General features: G+C 34.5%; 1 protein-coding gene across 2 annotated transcripts in view; it reads left to right on the plus strand.

The window, feature by feature from the left end:
* The window catches only part of LOC117331285 (myotubularin-related protein 14-like), a 34,302-nt gene that overhangs the window by 11,530 nt on the left and 8,223 nt on the right, over positions 1 to 14,549 (plus strand). For both annotated transcript variants that reach the window (XR_004533456.1, XM_033889897.1), the window contains exons 8-17: positions 1,648 to 1,718; positions 2,127 to 2,204; positions 8,782 to 8,845; positions 10,052 to 10,214; positions 10,609 to 10,645; positions 10,890 to 10,957; positions 11,514 to 11,572; positions 12,040 to 12,172; positions 12,513 to 12,692; positions 12,992 to 13,105. Coding sequence is in view for 1 of the 2 variants with exons in the window: in XM_033889897.1 (XP_033745788.1) it covers positions 1,648 to 1,718; positions 2,127 to 2,204; positions 8,782 to 8,845; positions 10,052 to 10,214; positions 10,609 to 10,645; positions 10,890 to 10,957; positions 11,514 to 11,572; positions 12,040 to 12,172; positions 12,513 to 12,692; positions 12,992 to 13,105 (967 nt within the window). In the remaining variant the exon portion in view is untranslated. The remainder of the gene's footprint in view (positions 1 to 1,647; positions 1,719 to 2,126; positions 2,205 to 8,781; positions 8,846 to 10,051; positions 10,215 to 10,608; positions 10,646 to 10,889; positions 10,958 to 11,513; positions 11,573 to 12,039; positions 12,173 to 12,512; positions 12,693 to 12,991; positions 13,106 to 14,549) is intronic.

A 14,549-nucleotide genomic window follows, 5' to 3' on the forward strand; every position in this document is an offset into this window, starting at 1 on the left:
TAGACGCCTACCCAAGTAGACACCTACCCAAGTAGACACCTACCCAAGTAGACACCTACCCGAGTAGTCACTCACCTGAGTAAACACCTACCCAAGTAGACACCTACCAAAGTAGACACCTAACAAGTAGACACCTACCTGAGTAGACACCTACCCAAGTAGACACCTACATGAGTAGACACCTGCCTGAGTAGACACCTGCCTAAGTAGACACCTACCTGAGTAAACACCTACCCAAGTAGACACCTACCTGAGTAGACACCTACCCGAGTAGACACCTACATGAGTAGACACCTGCCTGAGTAGACACCTACCTGAGTAGACACCTACCTGAGTAGACACCTACCCAAGTAGACACCTACCCAAGTAGTCACCTAACAAGTAGACACCTACCCGAGTAGACACCTACCTGAGTAGACACCTGCCTGAGTAGACACCTACCTGAGTAGACACCTACCCAAGTAGAGACCTACCCAAGTAGATACCTACCCAAGTAGACACCTACCCAAGTAGACACCTACCCGAGTAGACACCTACCCGAGTAGACACCTGCCTGAGTAGACACCTACCTGAGTAGACACCTACCCAAGTAGACACCTAACCAAGTAGACACCTACCCAAGTAGACACCTAACCAAGTAGTCACCTAACAAGTAGACACCTGCCTGAGTAGACACCTACTCAAGAAAACACCTACCCAAGTAGACACCTACCTGAGAAGACACCTACCCAAGTAAACACCTACCAGAGTAGACACCTACTCAAGTAGACACCTAACAAGTAGACACCTAACAAGTAGACACCTACCCAAGTAGACACCTACCCAAGTAGACACCTAACAAGTAAACACCTACCCGAATAGACACCTACCTGAGTAGACACCTGCCTGAGTAGACACCTACCTGAGTAAACACCTACCCAAGTAGACACCTACTCAAGTAGACACCTACTCAAGTAGACACCTACTAATGTAGACACCTACTCAAGTAGACACCTACCCAAGTAGACACCTACTAATGTAGACACCTACTCAAGTAGACACATACCCAAGTAGACACCTACCCGAATAGACACCTGCCTGAGTAGACACCTACCTGAGTAAACACCTACCCAAGTAGACACCTACTCAAGTAGACACCTACTCAAGTAGACACCTACCCGAATAGACACCTGCCTGAGTAGACACCTACCTGAGTAAACACCTACCCAAGTAGACACCTACCCAAGTAGACACCTACTCAAGTAGACACCTACTAATGTAGACACCTACTCAAGTAGACACCTACTCAAGTAGACACCTACTAATGTAGACACCTACTCAAGTAGACACCTACTCAAGTAGACACCTACCCAAGTAGACACCTGCCCGAGTAGACACCTACCTGAATAGATACCTACAAGATAGATATCATGCATGTTGTTGGAAGAACTAGCTATTATTATTTATTGTTATTTTTTGATAAAATATGCAAAATGGTTTTAAGTACTGTAATTACACTAATGTCATTCATATACACATGCTGGTTATCAATTCAACTATACAAATGTCAGGTTTAGTGTCAAAAGTTTAATTAAAAAACCCCATAAAACTGAAAAATATAATTAACTCATACTATCTTGTTACTGGGAAATACTTAATATCTTATAGGTTGTGAATTCTTCAAGGAATGGAAAGATAACTCTTACCTGGGAGAGACAATGACATTCGACTGGAGTCAGGTATGGCAGTTAATAGGTAGAGTTGGGAGTCATTGACGTCACTTGATCAATTAGAATTTTTATTAATTAGTAGAAAACTATTATTTAGTATAAAGATAGGAAAGTTTAGATGGCAGTTGTAGAGATCACTAAATATAAACTATTGTTTGATAAATTATAATCTATTCACTTCAACTAGATATTTTTGTTGTTCTTATTTGTTGAATTTGATATTTTCTTTTTCATTCTTTTTTTTATACAATAACTGACTGTACTTAGAATATAATTCAGTCAGAGGTCATATTTATATTCAGTCATAGGTCATATTTGATAGCTTGCCTCTATCTAATTTACATCCATTTAAATAATGAGAATAACAAAATTGAGATGATAAATAGATAACCTGTTCTATAATGTTGGTGTTGACAGAACTATGTGGACGCCGTGCTGGACATCCCTGATGACCCTCTGTTATCACAGGTGGGGATAGACTGGAGAAAGTACCGGGTAGGTCACCAATACAATACCATCACCTCATTACAGTTTGTATCTACAGGGTAGGTCACCAATACAATACCATCACCTCATTACAGTTTGTATCTACAGGGTAGGTCACCAATACAATACCATCACCTCATTACAGTTTGTATCTACAGGGTAGGTCACCAATACAATACCATCACCTCATTACAGTTTGTATCTACAGTGTTACAATACCATCACCTCATTACAGTTTGTATCTACAGGGTAGGTCACCAATACAATACCATCACCTCATTACAGTTTGTATCTACAGGGTAGGTCACCAATACAATACCATCACCTCATTACAGTTTGTATCTACAGGGTAGGTCACCAATACAATACCATCACCTCATTACAGTTTGTACGTACAGGGTAGGTCACCAATACAATACCATCACCTCATTACAGTTTGTATCTACAGGGTAGGTCACCAATACAATACCATCACCTCATTACAGTTTGTATCTACAGGGTAGGTCACCAATACAATACCATCACCTCATTACAGTTTGTACGTACAGGGTAGGTCACCAATACAATACCATCACCTCATTACAGTTTGTATCTACAGGGTAGGCCACCAATACAATACCATCACCTCATTACAGTTTGTATCTACAGGGTAGGTCACCAATACAATACCATCACCTCATTACAGTTTGTATCTACAGGGTAGGTCACCAATACAATACCATCACCTCATTAGGGCCCCGCATCGAGAGATGCGGGTGCCCTATAGTAATCAGGTTGTCTGTCTGTCCGTCTGTCCGTCCGTCCGTCTGTCTGTCCGTCCGTCTGTCCGTTTTTTTTCTTATGCACAAAAATGATTGAAGGAGATGAAGGATTTGTATCAAATTGGAACTGATGATTCCTCATGCATCCTAGATCAGATGTGTAGTATTTCATGCAAATCGGATTCAAAATGGCTGTTAGGCGGCCATATTGGATTTTAACATTAACATGAAAATACTGGATCTTTGTTGTTTTTAACTGTTCACTATTCGATTATGCAAAGTTGTCAAGAAATAAACCAAGAGTTAACTGACAGAATGATCAAACTCATAGTTCAAGGTCACAAGTTCAAAGGTCAACGGTCAAGGTCATCCTGGGTCGGCTTCAAAATGCCAGGTAATCGACCCTTTTGGATTTTAGCAGTCAAAACAATTTTGACATTTTCTTATCAATGAATGATCTTGTTCTCAATTGGAAACTTTGATTGCTTCAACAATTTAAATTCGTTTGAAGGATTTAAAAGGTCTAAAATTGTCATTTACTTTTTTTTTTAGAAAAGGAATGTAATCCTATCATTATTCAAAAGGCTTTATTCAGCACAAATCATCTAATAATATGAAATGTTTGTGCTTACTTAGTTTTCCGACGTGATATCACCATCAACTGCTCCTATACTAATAACCTAAGTTGAATATAATATTATATAACTTATTGTAGTTTGTACTAATAACCTGGTTAATTATATAAATTTCCCATTGAAGTTTGTACTTATAACCTGGTTAATCTTATAACCTGATTGATTTTAATTTGTAGCAATAACCAGGTTAACTGTAATTTTGTTTAATAAATAACCTGGTTTATTAGGGCCCCGCATCGAAGATGTGGTGCCCTATAGTAATCAGGTTGTCTGTCTGTCTGTCCGTCCGTCTGTCCGTTTTTTTCTTTTGCGTCAAATTATTGACAAGAGTTGAAGGATTTCGGTGAAAATTGGTACCACTTACAAAACCGTCTGTTGCCATGGTAACAAATGGAGGTTTCTGATTGGTTGAAATTTCTATATTGTTCGATTTCGGTGAAAATTGGTACATAGTGGTTTTAGGGAAGCCAAACACAATGGTACCACTTATGAAACCATCTGTTGCCATGGTAACAAATGGAGGTTTCTGATTGGTTGAAATTATTGGGAATTTTCGAGTTGATTTTGGGAAAAAATCAGGCTAAAACGCATTGAGAATGGGGTCGTTTGGCGCACCCATTTATATAGGCAGGCAAAACACTGACAATAATTATTACATTTACCCTGAAGGGTCAGACACATAGCGGGGCCCTTTCTGACGTGTCAGTGTTCTAGTTACAGTTTGTATCTACAGGGTAGGTCACCAATACAATACCATCACTTCATTACAGTTTGTATCTACAGGGTATAGGTCACCAATACAATACCATCACCTCATTACAGTTTGTATCTACAGTGTTACAATACCATCACCTCCTTACAGTTTGTATCTACAGGGTAGGTCACCAATACAATACCATCACCTCATTACAGTTTGTATATACAGGGTAGGTCACCAATACAATACCATCACCTCCTTACAGTTTGTATCTACAGTGTTACCATACCATGACCTCATTACAGTTTGTATCTACAGGGTAGGTCACCAATACAATACCATGACCTCATTACAGTTTGTATCTACAGGGTAGGTCACCAATACAATACTGTCACCTCATTACAGTTTGTATCTACAGGGTAGGTCACCAATACAATACCATCACCTCATTACAGTTTGTATCTACAGGGTAGGTCACCAATACAATACCATCACCTCATTACAGTTTGTATCTACAGTGTAGGTCACCAATACAATACCGTCACCTCATTACAGTTTGTATCTACAGGGTAGGTCACCAATACAATACCATCACCTCATTACAGTTTGTATGGCCAGGAGGGACACCCATGGGAGACAACTCTATTTCTACCACAACATACTGTGTTATTCTGCTCTAGGTCTTTGATTGGCTGTGATTTATGTCCTCAGGAATCACATCAATGTCATCAATACCGTTGTGTTCAGATCATGGCTTACATAAACAAAATGCAACTGAAACTGAATCTGTCATGATGTCCGAAACTGCTTTGTTCTCCCCAACTGTTCTGAGACTTATTGAAACAATATATGTTACACAGAATACATTTCTGTTACTATAAACAATATGTGTTACACGGAATACATTTCTGTTACTATAAACAATACCTGTTACACAGAATACATTTCTGTTACTATAAACAATACCTGTTACACAGAATACATTTCTGTTACTATAAACAATATCTGTTACACAGAATACATTTCTGTTGCTATAAACAATATCTGTTACACATAATACATTTCTGACTATAAACAATATATGTTACTATAAACAATATCTGTTACTATAAACAATATCTGTTACACAGAATACATTTCTGTTACTATAAACAATATCTGTTACACAGAATACATTTCTGTTACTATAAACAATACCTGTTACTATAAACAATACCTGTTACACATAATACATTTCTGACTATAAACAATATCTGTTACACAGAATACATTTCTGTTACTATAAACAATATCTGTTACACAGAATACATTTCTGTTACTATAAACAATACCTGTTACTATAAACAATACCTGTTACACAGAATACAATTCTGTTGCTATAAACAATATCTGTTATACAGAATACAATTCTGTTACTATAAACAATATCTGTTACACAGAATACATTTCTGACTATAAACAATATCTGTTACTATAAACAATATCTGTTACACAGAATACAATTCTGTTACTATAAACAATATCTGTTACACATAATACATTTCTGACTATAAACAATATCTGTTACACAGAATACATTTCTGACTATAAACAATATCTGTTACACAGAATACATTTCTGTTACTATAAACAATATCTGTTACACAGAATACATTTCTGTTACTATAAACAATACCTGTTACTATAAACAATACCTGTTACACAGAATACATTTCTGTTGCTATAAACAATATCTGTTACTATAAACAATATCTGTTACTATAAACAATATCTGTTACTATAAACAATATCTGTTACTATAAACAATATCTGTTACACAGAATACATTTCTGTTGCTATAAACAATATCTGTTACTATAAACAATATCTGTTACTATAAACAATATCTGTTACTATAAACAATATCTGTTACACAGAATACATTTCTGTTACTATAAACAATATCTGTTTCACAGAATACATTTTTGTTACTATAAACAATATATGTTACACAGAATACAATTCTGTTACTATAAACAATATCTGTTACACAGAATACAATTCTGTTACTATAAACAATATCTGTTACACAGAATACAATTCTGTTACTATAAACAATATCTGTTACACAGAATACAATTCTGTTACTATAAACAATATCTGTTACTATAAACAATATCTGTTACACAGAATACATTTCTGTTACTATAACTAATATCTGTTACACAGAATACAATTCTGTTACTATAAACAATATCTGTTACACAGAATACATTTCTGTTACTATAAACAATACCTGTTACACAGAATACAATTCTGTTACTATAAACAATATCTGTTACACAGAATACAATTCTGTTACTATAAACAATATCTGTTACACAGAATACATTTCTGTTACTATAAACAATACCTGTTACACAGAATACATTTCTGTTGCTATAAACAATATCTGTTACACAGAATACAATATCTGTTACTATAAACAATATCTGTTACTATAAACAATATCTGTTACACAGAATACATTTCTTTTACTATAAACAATATCTGTTACACATAATACATTTCTGTTACTATAAACAATATCTGTTACACAGAATACAATTCTGTTACTATAAACAATACCTGTTACACAGTATACAATTCTGTTACTATAAACAATATCTGTTACACAGAATACAATTCTGTTACTATAAACAATACCTGTTACACAGAATACAATTCTGTTACTATAAACAATACCTGTTACACAGAATACAATTCTATTACTATAAACAATATCTGTTACACAGAATACAATTCTGTTACTATAAATAATATCTGTGACACAGAATACAATTCTGTTACTATAAACAATATCTGTTACACAGAATACATTTCTGTTACTATAAACAATATCTGTTACACAGAATACAATTCTGTTACTATAAACAATATCTGTTACACAGAATACATTTCTGTTACTATAAACAATACCTGTTACTATAAACAATATATGTTACACAGAATACATTTCTGACTATAAACAATATCTGTTACACAGAATGCATTTCTGTTACTATAAACAAGATGTGTTACACAGAATACATTTCTGTTACTATAAACAAGATGTGTTACACAGAATACATTTCTGTTACTATAAACAATATCTGTTACACAGAATACATTTCTGTTACTATAAACAATATCTGTTACACAGAATACATTTCTGTTACTATAAACAATATCTGTTACACAGAATACATTTCTGTTACTATAAACAAGATGTGTTACACAGAATACATTTTTTTATTATTTAGAAGTCCCCTTAACAGTGACACATTTAACATAACACTGATAACAGGCCAGCCTCACAGAAACATCCCAGACCTTGGGTCTTGATCTCTGACAGTGACAATGATTATAGGTGACTTTTTTGGAGGAAAGCAGATGGCACTGAGCCACTTAGACACATTATAGTATATGACTTTTATTTGATGGATGAGGTAATTAAAATTTCAACAATATATAATTATATTTACCACAAGTTTTCCATATACCACATGCTGTTCCTGACTAAATATATTTTAAAATGATATGAAAATATTTATTAAAACCTAACTTTTGACTATAAGTTAGTATTAGTTTTACATGTAATATCACTGCTATAATAAAATTCTTAGTTATTTGAATATGTCTTCAAGCATGTGTATTGAAATCATGTTAATCTCACTGTTTGTGACACATATAAATTAAAATTATTATTGAATTGAGAATTGTCCAATTTAGGTAAATATCTTTACCTAGCATCAAAAAGGCGTAATTGAAAACTATTGATCATATACGTATTATATATATATAGATATTATCTTGGTTATTATCCTCTATATCTTGATAAGCATGATATATAAAACCATTTTGAAAGATACATGTATATTTTTTTTTTTCGAATTATCGTTTCATGTAAAATGTAAAATGAATTTATGAAATTACATGTCATTGCACCATAATATGATATTATGTTGGTCACTCTCCTTTTTACTTGTATAATTTATTAATTGATATGTTATCACATGTTGTCATTTTCACCTATGGGCCGAAAGGCCTACGGAATAAAATGAACTGAACTGAACTGAACTATTGTGGTAAAACAAGTCATACTACTCGTGTTTGTTGGATATAGCATGAACTTGTCAATTAATTTTCAGAAATTTCAAACTTGTGATAAAACACTCACTGAAATTTAGGTCTTTTGTAGCTAAAATTAATTTAACGAACTTGAGTTGTGTAACCATTCATCATTATATGGTCCATAGACTGTAGGTGGAGGGATCTCCAGCTTTAGAACTACTTAAAACTTTGTACTTAATTGTCTTGTAAAATTCTAACTTCAAAGTAAAATCAATTTGTTTAAATTTAAAAGTGTGCAACAATTTTTAATTATGCCTTAATGAAAGATAAAAATGAAATATTTCAAAGTTACATGTCCATTTTATAACAATGTTGTTTTGAGATGTAATTTTGTGTTTCAGAGTTGGGACTTAGTCCGTCTTACACAGAACTACCTAAAACTGCTGCTTCATATCTTGATTGAAGGTAACTACCTAATATGTAATTACATTAACTACCAAGTATGTACTAATTACATAGCTAGCACTTCATTGTATTTAATCAGAAGTAAGAACTGATTTATCAGGTCATGTCACACGATGTAGAATACTTTTTACTGGTGAGTTTGCACGAACATTCAGTGTTGGAATGAAAGTATTTGTAACAACCCACCGACTTTTAGGTTTGGATAAGTGTACTTGTCTGTAAGTGTGACAAGCACGTTCTCACCTATCCAGCTGTTTATTTGTACATAAGTTATACAGTTCATAATGTTACAATACCTGTTTACTTCCGTGTTTTGCTACAACCTTGGTTTCAATAATAAGCTTGCAGCATGGCGTGATTAGCGCGCATACCATTCAAACATTGTAGAGACAGAGATATGGTATCGGGAAGTTCCGGCGGGAACATAGACAGTGCTGCCTTCGGTTTTCAGAGGGTATATATATATATACGTATAAAGGCATCTGCTAGCATGTCAGTTGGACCAGATTTTGACTACTGACCAGGCAACAGCGTAGGTTATGTACGGTATATACTACGAAATGAAGTGAATGAGCAGACTGTAGACGTAGCTGACATAGTGCTTTCCCTCAATCAGGCTCTCCTCAGTATAGAGATATACAGGCCCTGCTGTAGTGAGCAGACGCTGTTACTTTCTAGCTGGTGCTTTTCTAGCTGTTGTGCGTGTGTTGGCCGATGTTGTGCGAGTTATGTCCCTTTGAGCGGGCAGGCGTACATGCATAGTAGTCCGGTGTTGAGTACTCAGAGTACTGGGTCCCAAAGAAAGCTGGACATTATATGCTCCTATATACTTTATATATTGATAGTTAATATTTAGTGTTGCTTAATAAATAAGTAGTGAGTAGATTTAGGTAGAGACGTTTTGTCCTTTCTCTACACTAGTTTTTATCTGTAATCATTGTTAGTCAGTTCTGCTCAGTAAGGGTGTGTGTATATATTTAGTACGACCATTCCTAGGCAAGGCATGCTCAAGTTACTCGACGCGACACGTTATATAAGCTGAGTGCAAACTGAAATGTCATGATCAGCCCATCCTTAGATACGATGACCATAACATGCAGTCATCATAAGGGAGGTTTCCTTTACTGTTAGAATGTAATAATTCTCTGAGATCAGTAATATCAAAGGAATGTCAATCAGTATATCAATGTATTGTGTATGTTACAGGGGACACAGGGGTACTGGTACACTGTATATCAGGCTGGGACCGAACGCCTATGTTTATCTCCCTTCTACGGATCTCCCTCTGGGCGGACGGTGTTGCTCACGCCTCTCTCAACCCCACAGAGATACTCTACCTCACTCTGGCCTATGATTGGTACCTCTTCGGGTAAATTAACTTTCTTTCTTATTAAATCTCTGTTTTTATTGTTTGGGTTTAGTATATAGGGACCTCTTTACCTAGCTTTTTCTTTTCATCTTCTTTGAAAAACATTTCACCCTTACTAGTGAACATTAATAACATCACTAATGTTGTGTAGAATATATTGTGGTTTATTGAATATCAAGCAGATTTTAATGTATTAAATTATATGCAGGAACAAATTTGAAAACAAATATTTGAGACAAAAAATGAAATGTTACACAACAGAATTGAATAAATGGATATATCATGATATTTTTGGTACTATTTTCAGTGATTATATGTTACACAGTAACAGTTAAAAATTTGATGTCGGATTGTCATTCAATAGACATATAACTATGAATTTTGATTTTTTCAGTCATAGCTTACAAGATAGAGTGAACAAAGGAGAGGAGGTAAACTGATAATTTCATGAATATTCTTAATAACAGGTGTCCTTACTCTGAAAATTACTCTTAAGGCTAATCTTACAATGTAATTACAGTAATAAACTTGTCAATGATATAAATCTATATTTTGTGAAAATTTCCATCATGGTAAACTATGTAAGATCATGTATACTGTTGAAAAAGTTAAGAAATTAGCAGACAGATCAGATTCAACAAACTGACAAACACATTTATAAAATTTCTTCTTCAGATTTTATTCTTCTGCTTTAACTTCCTGACTAATATATCATCAGAAGAATTCTCCGTTTCCAACAAAAGGTAAATGCTACATTTACAAAATTCATGACATATAACTCTATATTCTTCTTTCCTGTAACACAAAATTTATACTGTTACGAAGAAAAAAATCCTCACAAATAATTTGTTTAAAAAAGGATAAATGATTGAACTTTTAAATAAGAATTAAGTGATGGATATAATCAATATGTTGAATTAGATATTCTAATCTGAATTTCCTTGAATGAGCTTTGAGTTTAAAGTGGATTGAAATATTTCAGAGATCTAATTGCAATGTACCAGACTGAGTATATTAATTTAAATCTGATAGAAAAGAGACTAGTGCAGAGAAATATATTTTGACATCTGATTAGAGTATACAGACCTCTTTCCAATGAGAGATTAGCTAATATGATTGATATAATGCTATTATAATAATACTAGTCTAAGAGAAAACATCTTACATACCAGGCTAAAAGTGATCTTTATCTTTCCATTAATTAAAAGTATATTGTACTTGGTCATATTATTTATTGACAAAGTAAAATGTTATAAATGTTCACCTAATCTGTAATATCTGTGTTATCTGTTCCTGTAGTAACATTAGGAAGCCAAGCAGAACAGACTCCGAGTGCAATATGGAGGGTGTTTTACTAGGTAGGTCAGATCACCAGTACTAACAGGTACTCTCTAGCCTGTATCAAATAGGCAGAGAAAAATCTGAATTGAAGCGATGGTAGTGAAAAATGATTATAGAACTGTATTCGAAAATAATCATAGAACTGTATTGGAAAATAATTATAGAACTGTAGTGGAATATGGTCATAAAATTGTAGTGGAAAATAGCCATAGAACAGTACAAACCTTTTCCAGGTAAAAATGTCATCCATTTTTTTCTGGTACTGGTCAGATATGTTACCTTTGGCTGGATAAGTACACATTTATGACCATAGTGATGATGGCTTTAAACTGGGTCACTCATCTGTAAAATTTCTACCTGCAGGTTGCTTCCATTGTCTTGTATCTTTTTAAAAAGGAAAATTATCAGATGATGATTATTATCAGTAATTGGAAGTCAAAGTCATTTTCACCATTTTCAGAAAACTATTATTATATTATTACAGAAACTGACCCTCGTCGCCATAGTTACCGTGGCAGCAACACCAGTATTAGTAGTGTAGGCAGTTCTAGTCAGGACCATGCACTGGCGACCTTTAACCTTAACCCTGAGGAGGACACGTTTACACCGGGCATGGCGTAAGTAGTACAGTTATATATATAGCTAGGTAATGTTCCACTAAGTATCAAGTGTTCCCAAGTTAAGATTGACATGATGGAAATTAACAGGAATTTAACCAGAGTGTAAACAAAGATATTTCACAGTATTGGTAGTATGATATATAAATCTTCAGAGTGTTAAGGAAATTTAAACTCATTATAACTAGTTCTTAAATGTAGAATAAAATTAATATATAGAATAAATCAAATTGTAACATCTCTGACTAAGATATCAGATAAGTTGTATCTTCTAATATACTACAAAGGTATTAGATCTAAATAAATTTGACATCCCTAGTTGTCTGCCCTTGTTTGACAGGAGTCCGACTGTAGTGATGCCTCCACACCACAGATCGGCACCCTTAAGGTCCGGTGTAGAGGGGGCCGTCCACTTCCACGTGTCACACCCCTCTGGTTCCTCGTCTAGTCCCGTGGCCGTCCCTAGTAGTGTCCGGAATCTGACCGACTCTGGTAGAGCCAGCTCTCCGGCGTGTGGCAGGTCTGTGTTTTTAGTTTGATAAAGATTTAAACATTCTTTTTCCCCTTAATGCTCGTAATATTTATATAGATTGTGAAATCTTAAAAAAAAAAAAGAAATTACAAAGTTCATTCTACTTTTGAAATGAGAAATCATTTTTTCTTTGGTTTTGTTTAAGAAATGCCTTAATAGATTATCATAGATTTTTTTTAATATTCATGAATCATATTCTGATTCTGAGTTCAGCGTCATCATGTAACAGCTGATATTAATTATAAGTGAGAGATGTGTAGTGGTGAGATTATTTTCCTCTCCATCAGTTGGCAGGTGATCTCCAGTACAGGAAGTCTGAGAGGCTATGCCACCTCCAGTGACTCTCCTCACTCCTTCGGTTCACTCACAGATAGTTCTGCTTCCAGTAGTAGACTAAGCTCGTAAGTACTTTCCTCAGACTTAGGAACAATATGATGTGTTCTTAAATGGTTTGTCACTGACATTAAAGAAAGTCAACCATAAAGAAGGCGGAAGCTTTTTCTCATGATGACTGAAAAAGAAATTCTAAAATATTCAGACTTTAGGGCAGGTCTTAGCTTAATGACACGTGACACAAGACTTTCTCTTCATAACAGAGTTAATAAATCTTGTGATCAACGTTTTAAAAGTCCCTACAACGAACAAATAGCTACTTTGATATTATACACAAGACTGAAACAGATGCATCCAACTAATTACTCTAAACAATACCAGTGTGTACCCAACTAATTACTATATATATACAACACCAGTGTGTACCCAACTAATTACTATATATATACAACACCAGTGTGTACCCAACTAATTACTGTATACAACACCAGTGTGTACCCAACTAATTACTATATACAACACCAGTGTGTACCCAACTAATTACTTTATACAACACCAGTGTGTACCCAACTAATTACTATATACAACACCAGTGTGTATCCAACTAATTACTATATACAACACCAGTGTGTACCCAACTAATTACTATATACAACACCAGTGTGTACCCAACTAATTACTGTATACAACACCAGTGTGTACCCAACTAATTACTATATACAACACCAGTGTGTACCCAACTAATTACTGTATACAACACCAGTGTGTACCCAACTAATAACTATAAACAACACAATTGTGTACCCAACTATTTACTATATACAACACCAGTGTGTATCCAAATAATTACTATATACAACACCAGTGTGTACCCAACTAATTACTATATACAACACCAGTGTTTACCAAACTAATTACTATATACAACACCAGTGTGTACCCAACTAATTACTATATACAACACCAGTGTGTACTGCACTAATTACTATATACAACACCAGTGTGTACTGCACTAATTACTATATACAAATGTACAACACCAGTGTGTACCCAACTAATTACACTATACAACACCAGTGTGTACCCAACTAATTACTATATACAACACCAGTGTGTACTCAACTAATTACTATATACAACACCAGTGTGTACCCAACTAATTACTATATACAACACAAGTGTGTACCCAACTAATTACTATACACAACACCAGTGTGTACCCAACTAATTACACTATACAACACCAGTGTGTACCCAACTAATTACACTATACAACACCAGTGTGTACCCAACTAATTTCTATATACAACACCAGCGTGTACTCAACTAATTACTATATACAACACCAGTGTGTACCCAACTAATTACTATATACAACACAAGTGTGTACCCAACTAATTACTATATACAACACAAGTGTGTACCCAACTAATTTCTATATACAACACCAGTGTGTACCCAACTAATTACTATATACAACACCAGTGTGTACCCAACTAATTACTATATACA

The sequence above is a fragment of the Pecten maximus genome, chromosome 7, assembly GCF_902652985.1.
Source record: "Pecten maximus chromosome 7, xPecMax1.1, whole genome shotgun sequence".
NCBI classification, from domain to species: Eukaryota; Metazoa; Mollusca; class Bivalvia; order Pectinida; family Pectinidae; genus Pecten; species Pecten maximus.